At 41.1% G+C, this 19,202-nt stretch overlaps 2 protein-coding genes across 3 annotated transcripts; both read left to right on the forward strand.

Moving 5' to 3' along the window:
- The first annotated feature begins 5,221 nt into the window (after positions 1-5,221).
- On the forward strand, positions 5,222-11,966 carry LOC146709580 (ras-related protein rab7-like). 2 transcript variants are annotated; one of them, XM_085456619.1, is made up of 6 exons: positions 5,222-5,285; positions 5,403-5,465; positions 6,113-6,239; positions 6,425-6,643; positions 11,024-11,152; positions 11,261-11,966. In XM_085456619.1, exons 2-6 carry the CDS (start codon positions 5,413-5,415, stop codon positions 11,363-11,365), a joined length of 633 nt encoding a protein of 210 aa, XP_085312745.1. In that variant the 5' UTR covers positions 5,222-5,285; positions 5,403-5,412; the 3' UTR covers positions 11,366-11,966. The 2 variants fall into 2 exon arrangements, with proteins under 2 accessions (XP_085312745.1, XP_085312744.1); XM_085456618.1 differs by lacking the exon at positions 5,222-5,285 and having other exon boundaries at positions 5,330-5,465.
- A 2,250-nt stretch (positions 11,967-14,216) lies between these two features.
- arpc4 (actin related protein 2/3 complex, subunit 4) lies at positions 14,217-19,194 on the forward strand. Its single transcript, XM_085456625.1, has 6 exons — positions 14,217-14,486; positions 16,929-17,047; positions 17,151-17,262; positions 17,377-17,472; positions 18,389-18,559; positions 18,655-19,194. The coding sequence occupies exons 1-6, from the start codon at positions 14,484-14,486 to the stop codon at positions 18,658-18,660; spliced, it is 507 nt and encodes a 168-aa protein (XP_085312751.1). The 5' UTR covers positions 14,217-14,483; the 3' UTR covers positions 18,661-19,194.
- Positions 19,195-19,202: the final 8 nt, after the last annotated feature.

Raw genomic sequence — 19,202 nt, forward strand, 5'->3', positions numbered from 1 at the left:
AAAATCCACCTATTTAGTTGGGCATTGTTTGCCTTACTTTTAGAGGCAGCAAGTGGCCTGTAGGGGCACTACAGCTTCTAATTTTCAGTGGCAATTCCAGTTTTCAAGTTGGAACTAACTCACTTCCTTGTTCACCCATTTCAAATTTCCTGAACTCAAAAGTTTCAAACACAGGATGGAACAATGAACTTCAATGAAAACATGGTAAATCCCCCCCAATATACCTGCAAACATGGCAACTCAGGGTTCAACATGCAGACTAGAGAAGCTGGGGATCTAACTACAGACAATCTGATCCGCTGATGACTCCTAAACCACCCCCCAGGAAAAATGATGGAGGACATAAAAAGTTATTTAGGCTTTTTCCCTGCGCAGCAGTGATAAAGCTTCTGTCCATAAAAAGCATCGTAAAATGCCCCTTCCTCTTTGTGAAATTTTGTCTGGGGGAATATTGACGTCTTTAAATAGACAGTCTATGTTAAATAAATATGCTAGACATCTTTGTGCCAGCGTTGCAGGCAAACATGTCCTGTCACATTTGTTTTCTGTGTTGAATAGTTTTTCTTTCATTTGTGACTTGCAGGTCACGCAGCTACCCGTGATTGTCTGATCATACAACAACTATTTCTTGTACCAACAAGCTTGAGGACAAAATGAAATCTGTTGCCACACATGCAACAGATTTCTTTTTTCAATTCTGTCTGACACTACCATCAACTTTTTTCCAACAGACCTTGTGCAGAGTATAAAGACTGAGATATGTTATATGGACAAAATTACTGGACCTCGTTCCCCAAAATCTTTAAATTCGGGTGTTTTCAGTCCCATTGCCACAGCTCAAGCACTGAGACAGGCAGTCTACCTTTAAAAACATTTGTGAAAGAATGGGTTGTTCTAAAGAGCTCGCTGAATTCGAGTGTTGTAACAGCAACAATTCAGTTTGTGAAATATTTTCCCTCTTAGATATTCCACCATTAACTGCAAAATGTAACACACTGCAAAGTGGGCCAAATTAGGCCAGACACAACAGGCTTATAGTTTACTGGTAGAAATATGCATGCTTGAGCTCTAAAAGGATATTCTGAGTCAGGAATACACCTGTATGCTATGAATCAGCTTTAAGGAAATACTGCTTACTGTCAGAGAGCTGCTGCACTAGTTTTTTCTGTTTTGTCAGTAAAACTGTGATTACCGTTTACTACAGATATGACAAAGGTTTGGGTAAAAGTTAAAGCAGCCTCTTATGAAATCTGTCATGAAATGGCTGTGCTGCAGGCAGGATAAGGATCCAGATGCATAACTTGTGAGACAAGAAGTCAAAAAAGCTTTAACGCTGGAGTCTTTACATTAAAAAAAACACAAAAATACTAAACTTCTGGTCTCAGATTTGCTTAAAAACCTTTCATCTAATTAGAAATCCCAGTCTTCAATTAATTCAATACAAAATATTACATAGAGTGCACTATACAGGTCATCGGATGTTCAAGATGGGCTTTACGTCTACCAACAACTGCTCACACTGCCAAACCAATTCACCGGACAATTATATCCACGCTCTTTGGTTCTGTCCACCAGTTCAGAAGTTTTGGCGCGAGATATGTGAAGACTTATCGAAGTGTCTGAAATGTAACATTCCAACTTCCCCCTTAGTGTGTTTGTTGGGCAGCTTAGATAATGTCACTTCAGAAAAGAATATCGCCCATATGATCTTCACTGCCCTATGCATAGCCAAGAAAACAGTCCTCATGAACTGGAAAAATAAAAATAATCTTAATTCTAACCAATATAGAAATTATCTATTAGATTACATTAGTCTTGATACAGCCTCTGCCACCACATCAGATCAATTGCTCTGGGCTCCTTTGATCAGCTCCATCACCTAGTGGGGGTGGGGGGTCATAGTTTGGTCCCGCCTTCACTGTTGTGATTGGTGTGGGGGTAGGGACAGGCTTAGGGCGTCGGGGGGTTCCCCGGAGGCATCTTCCTTGGGGGGCTCAACCCGGGGTAGCGGTCATGTCCGGTTAGGGGCTCTGTTGGCTCTCCGGTGACTGTTTCCTCGCGGCTGCGTGCAGCGGGGCTAGGGGAGGGTCTGTGCTGACGGACGTGGGTTACTGACCTGGTAGCCTGGCTGCCCCTGGGTGGGTCCGGGATGGGCGTGAGGTTCTGGGGGCGCTCCGTCTCTGGGCTGGGACCCGGACCGGGCCTCGGGGGCTTGGGTCCTGGTTGGTGTGTTGCCGGGGTTGTGGGCGGGTGGGTGCATGGGGGCCCAGCCCTAGAGCAGGGTGCCGCCGGTGCGTCGAACCGCCTGGGGGGCTCTTCAACTGGTGGGGGAGATTGTCACATCTTGCAGGAGCTTTCCTCTCCTCAGGAGCTGCCTCTGTAGGAGGGGGAGATACAGGAGAGGTGGAGGAAGATCTCAGCCTGGGTGTTTATTGTCTTATGTAGTCTGGAAGATGAGTGGATTGTGGGGTGGGTGCAGTTTTCTCTGTGGTGGGGTTGGGTGGACTGTCCCGGGCTCTGTGGGGCCGGGCGGCGCTGCTGCACTGGGCCCCGGTCTGGATGGGCCTGGGCCCCCTTTCCCTGGCGGGTCGCGGAGTATGGGGGTGCCTACTGGGGTCAGCGGGGGAGCTGGCCCCAGGGAGGGGTCACTTGCCCCTCCCTTCCTTCCCTCCCCATCTCCAGCTGCCTCCCTCTTCCCGCTCCACCACAACCACCCACACATGCAGGGCCTTGGAGTAGGGGTATGTCACCAGGGTGCAGAGGAGGCTACCCCCCCTCTGTCCCCTTCTGGCTGCCCCTGCCTCAATTTTATCCCACAACTTAGACATTCACATTACTCACACTCTCATTACACATACATATAGGATCTTGGGGGTGGGCACGATACACGGAGTCCAAAGTACCATCAGGGTGTACACCTCACCCCTGGCATCGTTGCCCACCTCTCAATTTTAAATACACGTAGACATTGAGGGCTAGCAGGAGGGACCATGCGCTTACCTGCTGCTCTCTGGCAGGTAGCTCCAAGCCCTCCTGGGTTTTAAATGCACCTTAGAACACACATGCATCAACATTACAATGAGCGGGTGGAGGGAGGTTCGGAGTCTTCTCTCACCCCCGTTCTCTGCGACCTGCTGGAGCAGGGGGGCTAGGACTAGGAGGAGGAGTTGACCGTCCGACTGCGGTCTGGAGTGTGGAGCCTTCCTGCTGCTGCGGAGTCGGGGCGGTCTGCCTCCCCCCACCGCAGGGAAAAGGGAAACACCACCTGGGTCTGGGTGCAGTTCCCCCCTCCAGGGGCGGGGGCACCTAGACCCGGTTTGTAGAGTACGCTTGGGGAGTGTGATCGTGTGTACAACGTCTCTTTATGTCTGTCTCCACGTTGGTTGAGTGTGGAGTAAGTGCATATGAGAGCATGAGGGTGGGAATGGATGTTTGTATCTGTGTGTGCCTGTATGTCTGTGTCTATATGTCAGGTTGGGTGTCAGGCGCCACCTCTCTGGGGACATCTCAGGCCCTCCAGGGTTTGGAGGCCTATCTCCCCCTACCACCACTTTCCCTGCCAGTGGCGGACCCCCTCAGACATCGGTGCGTTGGTGGTTCTTTGTGTCCGGGGATGGGCGTCCAGGTACACACCGGCTCACTCCTTGGCGGCCGCTTATCGGGGCCTGGAGCCTGGGGCTCGCTCGGGCCACTTCGGAGGTGGGGTGCCCCCGGCCTCTCGGCCTGGGGCTCGGTCACTCAGGCGCAGCTGGCTGCCGGCGGAGCTCACGGGCGCGTCACTGCAACTCCCCCTGGCTTCTGCTCCGCGGCTGCTGAGTGAGCCCTCATCTGGGACTCTCCTCAGCTCTTTCCGGGACAGTGGCGCAGCTGCCCCTCTGTTGGTCTTCCTTGGTCTCTTGTGTTCTGGGGGCCTCTGGATGTCTGGAGTTTTGATCGCCTCCACACCTGCTTCACGCCCTGGAGGACGGGGCTGTGGCCCCCCCACACTCTCTAGCAGATTATTACATGAAGGAACCTTTTAAAAAAAACAAAAAACAAGCGCGTCCATGCTCACAGGTGTACACACTGGTGATCACACCCACAAACTACACACTTTTTGGCTCCTACCTCAAAGCACACTGTGTTCTGTTGATCTTATGTGCTGCACAATAATGTTTAACATTTAGTATTTACTGTCATATTCCCATATATCATTGTGATGTTGTTTATTCTATTACTCTTGTTCTCTTCTGCTTGCTTTCTTTTTTCTTTCTCAGCAGGTGATCCAGGTGATTGATATATGCATTTTTTTTCTCTGCCCGTTCTGTTGGTTTTTGTCTTTTGCCCTTCTCCCCCGTCCCTCTTCTCAGCTGTTTCTCTTTCCCTCTTTCTTTCTCCCCTTCTTTCCCCCAGTCAAGTCTGTCCCGTATTCAGTAAGTGAAAATAAAATAAACAATAAAAGGTGAATCAAATGGACCATTACGGCAAGGCTGGGATGGTCAGTTTGGTAAAGTAAATCCGTTGGGCATCTTTCTTTGCCTTTAGACAACAATTCTGATGGCAAAAGAGCCAAACGGGACAGGCCAAAAAAAAAACAAAAAAAAAAACACAAAAATAAAACGCAAAACAAGGCAGGGCTAGAGCCAGGAATACAAAACTAGGAGGGGGGAGACACAAGGAACAAGGGAGCACACAGCAGAGAGGGAGGGCACAACAATAAACAGAGAGAGAGTCAGACAATAAATACACACCAGATAATTAGGGAAATGAGAAACCCTGGCTGAAACTGCTCAAGGAAAATAAGAAAAAGGAAGCAATACAAAACACGTGACACAAGAGACTATCAAAATGAAACAGGAAATAACACTGAGACAGAGACTCAAAATTACAAACAATCTAATTTCTCTCTTTCTTTTTTTTTACTTCAAGCTTTGGGCTCTAAAATATATCAGCTGATCACGACACTTAAAGGTAGCAGTACAATATATATTCACTTACTTATTTTCACTTACGTGTTCAAAAAAGATTACACAACAGTTAGATCCAGTTGACACAATGGGTGTGGCTGAGCCACGGCTTAGATCAGTCATATCCAGTGTGGCAAACAAATTCTTTAATCAATGCATGTTGAACAGAACTCATGTTATGTTTGTGATTGTGGTTGTTTTGCATAATTATACCATACAAAGCTTGACAGTGAATTGAAATCTGTGTGCTGTCAGCTTAGTGACACCGAAATCAGCTGAAACATTTGATGTCACCTGGTTTGAGGAGGAGTTGGATTGATTTGCCAAACAGGTTATAAGGTACATGACTGGAATGAGTGGCATTCATACATGATTGGTGCAGGGCCATGAAAACGCAACACAGGAAGTCAGGAAAGCATTAGTAACTAAACTCTCTTGCGTTTTGTCTTAATGCAGCTGTGGAAAAATGACATCCAAGAAGAGGGTTCTCCTGAAAGTCGTCCTCCTGGGAGATTCATTGTGAGGTTTTGATATTAATGTATTTTAAATGTAATTTTAAAGTGTGTTACTTCGTCGTTGGCACGAGTTGTTGTTGTTGTGCAATAAGCTGTCGCCAGTCAGAATATTAGCTATGTATCTTGCATGTAAGACTTAGTTAATCCTATTGTTTTATGCACAATTATACCTTAGTTTCTGAAATACTGTTTAAGGGAATGTTTAAAACTACTTAATAAAGGTGGTTTAAGTGTGCATAACAACACAAAGCTGTTTATCAGATATCCACAACTGAGAGCGAAACAAACATTTTTCTTGATTGTCAGAGTTGCTTCCTCGTACCAATCACCGCTCTCTCACTCACGTGGATTATTACGTATTTGCACTGATCAAAGATGAAAATGAATTTACTGAATCTATTCTCTTATTATGGATGGATAATATTACCCTACTCTTGTTTTATTTTCCTTTACCACATGAATACAGACAATATAACCAGCTATACTGCTATACAGACCACATGTTAAAATGGTTGGTGATATGCTTGAAGCAGTCATATTTCAACCTGTCTATACTACATGCTGCTTTTATTTAAACTCAACTTGGAATAGAAATTTAAAAAAGCTTTAACCACATTCATAAATCTGTTGTGCTGCTGTTTCTTTTCTCAGTGTTGGGAAGACCTCCTTAATGAACCAGTATGCCATCAAGAAGTTTAGTAACCAGTACAAAGCCACAATAGGAGCAGACTTCATGACGAAGGAGGTGATGGTTGGAGACCAGGTTGTTGTATTGCAGGTGTGGCATAAAATGTAGATGGACTCTTTGATCATATGAGGACAAATGAAGATTTAATGTTTAAGGCTTCAAGCACAGCTTTATTGAGAAAAGACATTTCCAGGTCCTTAGTAGGACGTTGTTGTTCTGCATTATCTCTAGTCTTGGTGTCCTGGTGCTAACTGCGTTTCTCTTTCATTGCCTAGATCTGGGACACAGCTGGCCAGGAAAGGTACCAGTCTTTGAATGCTGCCTTCTATCGTGGAGCAGACTGCTGTGTGCTGGTTTTTGACTTGACAGCGCAAAAAACCTTCAAATCGCTTGACAACTGGAAGGAAGAGTTTCTGTTCCAGGCCAGCCCTCGAAATCCCGAGAACTTCCCATTTGTGGTGCTAGGCAACAAGATTGACTTGGAAAACAGAGAGGTTGGTATGAGATTCCTGAGACAAAAAGGTCCGGGTTCAGTATGTTTGTTAGAAGGCTGTCTCTGCCATAGCATAGATAACTTTACTTCCCAGTACTGGTATTGAATTTCCTATCAGAAAGAATGCAGGTGCTTTCCAGCTCATGATGGTAAACGAAGTGCTCGTGTTTTAAAAGATTAGCTGATAGATGTATGTTGACTAAAATGAAGACTGATGGGAGTGTTTGTGTTTCTATTAAATTACTGCCTCAAGTGTTATTGACCGACTGTCTAAATCACACTTGATATTATTTAAAAACACTGATGAATGTACCTGAATGAGCAGACATCAGGGGACAGAAATCAACTGACCAGGTAAAACTGTATAACATAACATTTGCCTGTTTTTATATAAGAAAGCAATTAGGATGATCTTTGAGGAAATACTGCTAAATATTATAGTTAAACGGCTGGAGCAGTAAACTTTCTGTTGTGTTAGTAACAATGTGATGACTGTTTACATGCCACAGATATGACTAAGGTAAGGGAAAAGATAAAGCAGCCTCTTATGAAATCAAGGTTGATTTTGTCTCTCAAGTCTATTTATAAATGGATAAGATTTAAAGATAAACTTTCAAGACTCTCACATATTTTTTGTGAAAAAACACTATTTTTTTCTCATATGTTTCATAAATGAAAGCAGAGTAAAACCTTTTCTAGTGTCTGTCAATCAAAGCAAGGAAGGAAAGTCCAAAGCACTGAGTGCGGTAGGGTTGGAAGAGCCAGATCTTCTCATTCAATTTAATTATTTCTCTGTTAAACCTTCTCTTAGTTTTAAAATGTATGCTAAGCTGTAGGTCCATCTTGCATGCCATGTCAGCCTGAGCAGGGACAATAGAGCGAGTTCCAGCGTTGGTGGGAGTTTAAACTAAAGAAACTGAGGCTGACACAGATATTAGGTTGCAGTGATTGGAGCTGATAAGCTCTCGTTCTGCTACTGTAGGTGCACAGGTGTCTCCTGTGGAAATATTCACCCAGTTCGAGTGTTTTCTGAGAACAGAACTCAAACCTTTTTCACTGAATTCAAGTGCATAGAGGTTTCGCTGCACTGGCCTCAGCATGTGTGAGCCATAATGCTGCAGTGTGAATTTACAGATAAGTCCCCGGAAGCTTGTTCTGCCTTTTCTGCTGAGTACGGTCTGGTTTATAAAAAGCTCAGACACCATCCTTCTGCCTGACGCCTACTGATGGTGTTTTAGAAGTCTCAGATAAACAGCTGGTCAAAGCTACGATCATTTTACCAGAGAGAAGAGAAACTTGAACTGCTGGTGCTCTGCATCTAACGCTACTGACGTGTGATGTTTATTTGGCTGCCACTTTGGATGTGTGACAATAATTGTGACTACATAATGTCAAGGGTCAAGATTTCAACATCCTAGTCACACAGCCCTAAAGACTGGTTAGTGACCCTCTGGCAACTTCTGGTCCTGAGGGCTACATGTACATCCTTCAGGACATGGAGCTACATGTGTATCCGCTGACCAAAAACCTCCTTGAAATTGTTTCAGTTGCTAACAGATTGCAAATACTAGGAAGCTCTCCAAAGGACAACAAAAAACTGGAAATGGGCATGGCAACATGTTGGTTAAACTTTAGTGAATACAAAGGACCTATAGAAATTCTGCATCTTTAAACTAAGATAAAAGCCCAAAGATAAACAATACAGCTGGTTTGTGGAGATTACTGCACAAAGTTTTTGTGGGATAGGAACCTCCCATCTCATGGTGCCTCTTGCTGTTTGCAGTCTTGCGTCACAAATCCAGTCAGTGTATATTGGTTTTTCAGCTGCTGCTGAAGAAAAAGCTCAGGGAGCTCTTTACTCATACTCTCTGGAGAGGAGGGTGTGTTTGATCATTTTACATCTCTCATTCTTTTGTATAGTAATCAACTGCTAAGTTTTATTTTGTTTATTTATTTTGTTTTTATTTTGATAGCAGTTTGTCCATCTTTTAGTTTAATTAACAATTAAAAGAAAATATATTTCTGCTCTTAAAAGTGCCTCCTTCACTATTTTTCTGCCTCAACACTTCTTCTTGCTTTTTCCGTGTCCGCTGGACGTCTCAGGGGACATAACAGATGTGTGAGAAAGGAGAAATTACAATACTGAGCAGAGGGAGTAAAGGCTATGGCTATTGGCTAAAGGCTATTGTATGGGATAAATAAAGATGTTTGTTTCTTGCTATTTGTACATAGCTTAATAAACTAGTGTTTTAAACATAGCTGATGTCCATAAAGTGTCACAAAGTAATCTCAAAGTTTAGAAATTTGTCAGTCTATTGGTAGACAAATTGTCTATAAAGGCAGATAGTTTAGCACTTAGGCTAACTGACCTAGTTGTGGGCCCACAACTAAAGATAAGAAGATAAGAATAGTGAGTGATGTAGTTTCTATCTGTACTTTTGACTTAAACATTGGATCATACTTTATGATCAGTTAATACAGGAAACTGAGCATTTACAAAGTGTCCACACTGTTCTGACAAATCTGCAGCAACCGTGTGATTGTGTCAAATCAGCAGAGGTGGGACCAAGTCATTGTTTTGCAAGTCTCAAGTAAGTCTCAAGTCTTTATCCTCAAGTCTCAAGTCAAGTCTCAAGTAATGTCAGGCAAGTCAGAGTCGAGTCTCAAGTCACTGGTGTAAAAGTCCGAGTCAAGTCACAAGTCTGAAACTTTGAATTTCAAGTCCTTTCGAGTCTTTAAAAAAAAAAAACAACGAAAAAATAATGTTGCAGTTATGCTAAATGTAAATATTAGACCATGTAATTTTAAAATCTGTGTTTTTCTCAACACATGACAAAATAGTGAACTTAGAAAATATACACAAATTGTGAAATTGCACCTCTTTAAAATGCAGCTCAATTAAACTTAGCTCCAAGAATAATTTTCACCGACAGTTCTGAGATACGCTGCATGTTATTCTTGAATGCGGTTGTAGGACCAGCTTTAAAATCGCATGACAAAAATATCATACACATTAAAAAAACTGTATCACCAACGTAGCCTGGACAACATTTGCTAGTTAGATGAAGTCAGCTATCTCATCGTAGCATATTTATATGCATATTTATAATCATACGGTTCTTGGAGTGAGTGCACACACTCATGAAGTTTAGTAACTTCAGGTCACTGCAACAAGCCCAGGTACAGTTTACTGACGGATGGGTGCAGGACCTTGAAATGCACCGTGTAGAAAGTAAAGACCATCGTACGTATCATAAGTTTACCAGTCTCACGAATCGTCGTCATAAATACACATTCGTTAACCGTTTATTAATAGGACCTTTGAGCTCAACGGTAATTAATTAGTAGTGGAAATAATTTCTGGTAGCATCACAGAAATGTAGCAGTGACAATAATACTGTATGCTGTAATCGTACTGGGCAATTAGTGATACAAAAAACCTGTTTTATCCTGTGAATAAAAGTATATGTTTTTGTCAATGTACCATAATAACAGAGGCGAAACGCAATATTGTGTCAGGATAATTCACTATTTATGCACAATAAACAAAGGAGCATAGCGCGACAATTTCTGTTCAGCGCCAGACTTGCTTGTAACCTATATCACCAGTTATGTTATGAAAATGACGTATTAACTACTAAAAAACACTGACCTTTGTGTAAATGCTTGGAGCAGACTAACATGTGAGCTGGAGGGTTCTGGGACGTTATATTTGACCTTTGAATGGCTGCAATCCAGGCCATCCGTTGCCTCTTTGTTACTTCGGAAACATGGCTCGAACAATTTCTCTTCAACGAGGTAATCCGATAACAACCGATCTCTTTACCCGTCGGCTTCCCGTGGCTGTCATGCGACCGGCTATTGCAGTTAATAATACAACGGCTTCTTGTGTTTCTTTTTATCGCTGTATAACTGATTTTAATTGAAAGCCTGCGTGCGCTAGTACCGCTTGCCACGAGTTCCCAGAATCCTTTGCGGTTCTACCCGTGAATGACGTCACATTTTCAATCTCTATATAATATGCATGTTAGATTTTGTATTTGGGGTAAAATATCAAGTCTTTTCAAGTAAACCGGTTCAAGTCCAATTCAAGTCCCAAGTCATTGGTGTAAAAGTCCAAGTCAAGTCACAAGTCTTAGAACATTTTTTCAAGTCAAGTCTAAAGTCATAAAATTAATGACTCGAGTCTGACTCGAGTCCAAGTCATGTGACTCGAGTCCACACCTCTGGAAATCAGAATGAGCCAGAATCTCGGAGGAATATTTCCAGCACTTTGTTGTTATAAAGAGATAAGGCAGTTCTGAAAGCAAACAGGGGTCCAGCCTGACACCATCCAGTGAGTATAATTTAGATGATTATTAATGATATTGTATATCCACAGGTGACCACCAAAAGGGCTCAAGCCTGGTGCCAAAGTAAGAACAACATCCCCTACTTTGAGACCAGTGCGAAAGACGCCACAAATCTAGAACAGGCATTCCAGACAATTGCAAGTAACACACTCAAACAGGTGAGTTACAGTTTTATGGAATTAGGGGAAAAAATGTTGGTTTTGGAATATATTGTGGCATTGTGTGACCATTGACTTTTCAAAACTCTGTTGGCTTTTTTTTTTCAGGCCTCACAGGGGACAGAGGTGGAGTTGTATCATGACTTCCCAGAGCCCATAGTATTTGGAGAGAATGATGAATCTAAGTCTTCAGCAAAAAGATGCAGCTGCTAAGGGAAAACTTTAACCATCTTCTCTCTTAACTTTTTGGAAACACACTGTCACCTTGGTTACATCACCTCCAGGGAATGGAAACAGCCTACTGTTCTCCCTCCTCCATGCCATTGTTTATTCCCTCAACACTACCCTTCACACAATGTGCTGCACATGGAAGGGCCCCCTCTATCTTTATAGACAAATTAATACACATTTCTAGCATCTCTCGCAGGAATCTTGGGGTAACCTTTGACCGATTTTTCACTTTGAATGCTTGCATTAAATCTCTGGTTCATCTTTGCTTCTATCACTTTAAATCGATTAAGAAATTGAGTTAAACTCCACTGTGTCATGCTCTGAACTGGACTGAATATTTTTCATGTCTTTACTTCATTGGGTTTAAGTTGCTCATTTGTTTTGATGGTTATTATCTTAACAAGACTTCCTTGGAACTTTGAAGCTTGCACGACTGACAAACTCTTGTAAATACTCACATATCACACTGTTGCTAATTCAGCTGAACTGACTCCCGATGAACTTCCATGTACATTTTAAGATTTTTATTTTATTTGATTCGTTTTGATTTATTTTGATAATAAACAAGCATCAGTGTACATCAGTGAACTTTTGCATCCATATATCTCCAGCATGTCCCAGAGGTCATGTGATCAGGGCTTGCTGGCTCTGCAGCATACAAAGATAGAGATAGAGTACAAAAGACATCTCTCCCTCTGAGCCTGAGATCTGTGGACTTGGTGGATTAGTTTTTAAAACTTAGATTTATAAACTTGTTTTGGAGTAATTTTTTTGCTCTCATGTTTTAGTATTTTGTTGTTAAAATTTTTGATATTTATCTTAAAAGATCCTATGTACATTTTTTTTTTTTTTGCTATATTTTAAACATGGTCTTTAACGCTATTTAGCATTGTTTTAACATGGGAGACTGTCAGGTTTGACTTGCTTTACAAGACACCATCTAGTGGCTATTAGAGGAACTGCAATTTTGGCACTTCTGCTTTAGCTAGAGGTGTTTAGCGTTCATCCTTCCACAAAAACCACTACTACTCTTCCTGCTTAAACTTTTTTTTGATAACTCAAAATACAAATTTGCCACACTTTTTCGTATATCACTTAAACGTATATCACGTATCATATTAAAACGTGATGATCACGATCTTATCATTAATGATCATGCTGTGAGTGGTTCTATTTGTTGACTCCCACATTAAGGGTGGTGGGACTGGATATCGGGGCCTTTCTATCACCGTGTTAACAAAAGTAATATAGTCAGTCCATTGACACACTGATACATATATTTTCATGCTTTTTATTTCAGTGTAGTCATAATACTCCTGAACTCAAACTCTTTCATTTGCCGGTGAATAATAGGAATTTGCACTATTAATGACTGTTTTTGAGCCTCCTTGACCTTAGGATGGATTTTAATGTAATGTACTTGCATTTGGAGTTTTTCTACTGACCACTCAGAGCACTTTAGACTAAAAGTCACATTTTAACCAAACATTTCTGCAGTGTTTTATTCTATACAATTCAAGCACTTCTCACATCCACAGCCACTTTAGAATCACCAACTAACCTAAAAAGCATGTCTTTGGACTGTGGGAGGAAGCCGGTACAGGCACAGTGAGCACATGCAAACTCCACACAAGTAATATTGCCACCACCTGTGAATTGTGATGGATAGTGAGATAGATGAGCTACTACGTCACTTACGTTCTCGCTTTTTAGTGGCAGATGTGGCCACTTGGGATAAATTCACTTCTGGCAAAAGACCCAATTCACACACCTACGGTCATTTTAGAGTTGAACATTAGCCTAATCCCACACATGTCTTTGGACTGTATGCAGTTACCTGGAAAGAATACTGAAACTCAACAGAGAAAGGCTCTAGGCCCTTCTTGTTATGAGGCAACAGTGCTAATCACTGCATCACCAAGCCTGTGAAGATGAATTTTCTGTCTCTATTTAGCTCAGTGACAGATTGGTAACCTGTCCCTCCTGCCACCATGAATTGGATAATCAGATGAAATTGGATGGATGGGTGCAAAACACTAAAAAGTTAGAAAAATAGCAATAGTTATTCCTCCTAACTTTATAGAAAAAATGGAAATCACCCAGAATAACTGCTAACATGTTGGAATGGCCTTATACAACAGAACAATGCATCCTGTTGCAGACAGGCCTCGCTCACATAAAAGCATTTCTTTTTATCCATGTTCAAAATAAGCATAGGGCTTACTAAAGTGTGTGTCACTGAGCAGTGCCATGCAGTACTGTGTATTACCAGAACTCTCAAACTCTGAAAAAATAGAATTGGAAAGGAATCAAATGAGCATCTGGTATTCTTGTTCTGCTTTCCAGGCAAAGCAAGAATACCGGAAAAAGCAGTAATAGCCGCAGGCTCTTCAGGCGTTACTGACAACTGCAAAAGCTGCATTCCAGTTAGGTAAGCAATTATAGCTGCTTTACTGGAATGACTTACCATTTAAGGAAACTAAAATACTAGCTGGGATTAAATTCTAATTTGTCAAAGGTTTGACAGCGTTTCTAGTAGATAATGGCAGATGGTGTGAGCATAAATTGAGGCAATTTAGGATTTGAACAAACAGCTTGTAGTACAAGGGGTCAGACAGAGAACCGGAAGGGGCATGTATGGAGGTGTGGTCCCACTCCTGAAGATATATCATCTCCATTTCCATTTCACATTACGGTGCATTATAATGTTGGTAGACGTTAATTAGCTACAACAGACACTCACTTTGCTTTCCTTTTTAACGTAATAGTTTCGATATACATGAAAGCCTGAAAGGTGTGGTTTGTTGTGTTAACTAATTATCGTGGAATGTTCAGATTTGCAAATTGATGATGATTACTCTCAAGTCATGACAAACAGCTCATGATACACTTCTACATAAGTAATGCTACACTTCCTTTATAAATTATAAGTATTATTATCGATACTGGTATCAGCCATACTGGCCCTGTATTTGCTTGGTTACAGATCGACAGTATCATCACAGCGGCGGCAGCAGCGGATAATTTCCGGAATATTCACAGAAGAGACTCCGTTAGTGCAGCTACTTCCGCCTTTAGCCGCCTCTCCTGACACTGAGAAATGGTAAGAGAAATTAGACATATGTGCTTATGAAACGACATAGCTGAATAGTCGTACATATTCGGCGTTGTGGGTTTTGGGTTTGTAGCCGTTCGTTAACGGAAAATGCACCCATAAACGGATTTTGTTACTCCCCATTTGTGACACTTAGAGTAGCTAGGTGACCGGGATTGCTAACAGGCTAATTTTAGCCAGCTAGTTTTCTTGCTAAAAGAAAAGGCAGATTGCTGTTTGGTTATAGCTCATGCTGATGGTGTGAACAGATAGGTCCTTACTCTGTAGTAATATTAATTGTTAAATAGCATACAGTGCTGTCTGCGGTGTTGAAAAGGGAGGGTTGCATCTGGCGAGCTGGTTGTCACAGCTGACCCGATGTTATGTTTGATAAGGAGAGATTTAGGGTGGAGGTGCTGCACCCTCTGGAGCTTATGTAAAAAAAAAAAAAAAAAAAATTCTATTGCTAAGCCATGTTGCATATTTGAATAAAAGCTTTTAACATTTTTATTTGTCTTACTGACTTTTGTAGGGCATGTGGCAACACTCACCGAACACTTTTTAGGCACACTTTGCTAGTACGTTTTGCTTCAGGTGTGCCTTGAATGTTAATAGCACAGATTGAACAAGGTGCATTCATCACAGATTTTGGGCCATTTTGGCACGATGGCATCACACAGTTGCTGCAGGTTTGTTGATTGCATGTTCTTGATCCAAGCCTTCTATTACACCGCATCAGAAAGGTGCTCTACTGGATTCATATCTGATCTCTCATCATGTTCACAAAACCAGTTTGAGATGTTTTGAGCTAGGAAACATGGTGTCTTATCCTGCTCGAAGCAGTCATCAGAAGATGGGTACATTGTATACAACAATACCTGGGTACTCTCTGTGGGATTTAAATGGTGCTCAGTTGGTGACAAGAGAATATTCTCATGCCATCACGCCACCAATGACACCAGGCTGGATGGATCCATGCTCTCATGTAGTTTACCTCAAATGTTGATGTTACCATCTGACTGTTGAAACTGTCAGCAGCAATTGAGACTGATCAGACCGGTAAAGCTTTTCCAGTCTACCGTTGTCCAATTTTGGAGAAGGTTTTTTGTTTTGTTTCTTTTTTTTGTTTTGTTTTTTTAGTTGTTGCCTTCCTATTAGCTTGAAGCACTGTGGCCAGTCACCTGACCTGTGGCATCAGCAAAGCATTTTCACCCAGAGAACTGCGGCTCACTGTATATTTCTTTTCCTTTTTTTTTTTTTTTTTTTTTGGACCATTTTCTGTAAACCCTAGAGATGGATGTGTGGGGAAATCAGTCAGTCAGCAGTTTCTGAAATACTCACTTAAAACTTCCTTTCTTCCCCACTCAGATGCTCAGTTTGAACTTGAGCAAATTGCTCGACCAGGTCCACATGACTTAAATGCACTGAGTTGCTGCCATGTGACTTGCTAATTAAATATTTCCATTAATAACAAGGAGCTAAACAGGTGTACCTAATAAAGTGACCAATGAGTGTATGCTGCATTGTGATATTGATGACTTTGATTTATGGATGTGATCAGAGGATAAAGTGAACAAAGTCATTACCATTTTTTGGCAGTTAAAAAATATACAATATAAAATAAAATAAAAACATGTTTGATGAGGATCCCTTAAGTGTCATCAAACAATATGTATCTCATTATGGGCTAACTCGCCAACTGAAAATCCTACTTTGGTTTTCAACTGGGTTTAGATCTGGTGAGTGCAAATGCCATAACATATGACTCACATCATTTTTAATACTGAGCAAACAATTCAGCCCTTTCATGCTCTTTGGATGGAGCCACAGTCATCCCCGAAAACCCCGACCATGTTAGGAATGTTTTCTTGGTGTACACATACATATGGTTAAAGATGACTCGCTTGACCACATCCATTCTAATCTCTCACAATTTATTTCTAATAAGGGGTGAAATTCTCATTAACCCTACTATAACATCTGTCTGTCACATCACATTGTCATCCCCAACAGGAAGTTGCTAAATTGCAGTTGCTGACAACTTCCTTTTGGGGATGTTTTTACAGTAGATTTAAATAAATATCCTGTCGTCCATGTGCCAAAAATGAATCAGTGTCACTCAGAGCTACCTGCGTTACAACAGCTGCATGTATTATGTTGGTTTCCCCCTTATTGATTGAGATTTTATATATCTTCTACACCAGCATCAGTAGTGGATTTCTTGGTGGTTTCTTTCTCCTGTTATGGATACCTTTATCTTGGTGTTAATGACAGGACTGTATTTTGACTTGACATACCTTTTGAACATAAGCAAGTATTGCAAGCAGGAGAAATTGTATGAAACACTCATGACCTCTCATTGTCCAGTCACACTTGGCTGTACCTGGGAATAGACAGACATGGTTAAGAAAATATTCTCTTGTTTTTTTTTTCTTCGATTTTCACTCTCAGACAGCAACGTTGCGCCCGTATCTCAACGCTGTGCGTGCCACACTGCAGGCCGCCCTCTGCCTGGAGAATTTCTCCTCACAAGTGGTGGAGAGACACAACAAGCCAGAAGTGGAAGTGAGGTGAGCCTAGCAACAGCGTAAAACTTGAAGGAGTTTAACATCACAATGCCTACGGATCTATAGTGTTTATAGTCTGCGTGTGTGTTTCTCTGGTTCTTTTTAGGAGCAGTAAAGAGTTGCTCCTCCAGCCTGTAATCATCAGCCGTAATGACAAGGAGAAGGTTTTGATCGAAGGCTCCATCAACTCTGTCAGAGTCAGCATCGCTGTCAAGCAGGTGAGTGCAGACCCTGACTTACACCAGATGTTAGTAATTAACACACTCATGTAAACGTCACAGCTGTTTGTAATTCCCATTATTATTTTTCATTAATTAACTAATTTGTTCTAGGCCGATGAGATTGAGAAGATTCTGTGCCACAAGTTCATGCGCTTCATGATGATGAGAGCAGAGAACTTCTTCATCCTGAGGAGGAAACCAGTGGAGGTAAGTGGCCTTGGAAAATGCATCAGTCACACTTAGATGGTTCCTATTAGAGGTGTTGGGCATTTTGTTGCCATTGACAATAATTATAATATTTAAAAAATGAAAAAACTGCTTTAAATTCTGCAGCTTTCTACACATAGTTTATTATAATTCATTTGCCAAAAGAAACCAAAGACAACGTCAAATTTAACCCGCATTGTTATTATTGTTATTATTGTTATTATTACTAATAATGATATTATCATCAGTACATACAGTACATCAGTATTGTTTAGTCAGAGGATTTTAGTCAGTTGGTAGGTGGTTGCTGGGCAACATGGTGCCATTATGTCATTCATAATTTTGTGTATATAAATGAGATGTTAGTATTGTGAAATTAAACTGATGCAATGCCTATAACATGTTATAGGTGCATAAATGCCACAAATGGGTCATTTAGCACATGATAAATGTGCAAAAATACAGAAAATCGTATGATAGGTCATTGCACAGACTGTCCTGTAATTATGAAAGATAATGTTTTCTTAATTTACTGTGAACTTTCCTGTCATTTAATTGTTTATCTTTTCGTTAAGTATTTTTATGTAGTATGTAAGGGGTGGGCAGTGTTCAAGAGGAAAATTAAAAATAAAAACTTTTATGAACCTTCAAGTGTCATAAACATTATTAAACACAAAAACTTTATATAGTTATGTAGGTAGCGACATGTTCTTAAAAGTTGTTTTAGTTTAAAATAGCAGCTGCCCTTTTACCTCCAGTGTTTTCCACAAATAAAAGATAAAGTTTAGTTGCAAATAACAAGCTCATTGATTCAAGTATTGAGAGTTATATTACTTTTTGAACTCAACAGCATTCAGTTCAAGTGAATGTGGTGATGAGATCATCGTTAACATTACTGTTCTCTTTAATTTCACAGGGCTATGACATCAGCTTTCTCATCACCAATTTCCACACAGAACAGATGTACAAGCACAAGCTAGTGGACTTTGTCATTCATTTCATGGAGGAAATTGACAAGGAGATTAGTGAAATGAAGCTGTCTGTCAACGCCAGGGCTCGCATCGTCGCTGAGGAGTTCCTCAAAAATGTGAGTTTCAGTAATTCTTTCACGTGCAAAACTTTAAATAAAGATGACCAAGAGTTAAAATATGATTTTCATTGCTTTTTGTTCTTCTGTTGCAGTTCTGAGACCGAAGAAACTCGGAAAAATGCATTCCTTTTGCAATCTTGGCCGTCACTGTGGAGCGTTCACATCAGAGGAGACAAACTATGATCAGCCAATAAAAGCTGAGCTACATAAGACGTACAGTAATGATGTACAGGCCAATGAGCTTTTAGCCTTTAAACTTTAATTCCCTCTGTGCTCAGAAATGTTGGTGGTTGTACATATTGAAGATTTACGTGTGAAACATTCATTTCTGCCTTGAACATAACGAGTCAGGGCAGGTCCTTAAAAAGAGTTATCAATATTCATGAGCACAGGCTAATATGGATCTTTTTTTTTTCCAGATAATTTAATTTTTTTAAATATATAGACAATATATATATACTATATGCATATTAATTTCCTGTTTTGTTACAACAGACTTCAACCCATGAATGCAATCAATTGGATAATGATTCTTGCTGTAGTTCACAAGTACACAGACGAGTCTGTCGTCGATGAAACAAGAATACATTTGCTGGCAATGAAGACGAATAAAAAACCCAGTCTGCTTTGTATTTTCTGT

This window comes from Copadichromis virginalis, linkage group LG5 (assembly GCF_057382275.1).
Source record: "Copadichromis virginalis isolate Kocher_CV1m ecotype Utaka linkage group LG5, C_Virginalis_male_GT1.1, whole genome shotgun sequence".
Taxonomy (NCBI): domain Eukaryota; kingdom Metazoa; phylum Chordata; class Actinopteri; order Cichliformes; family Cichlidae; genus Copadichromis; species Copadichromis virginalis.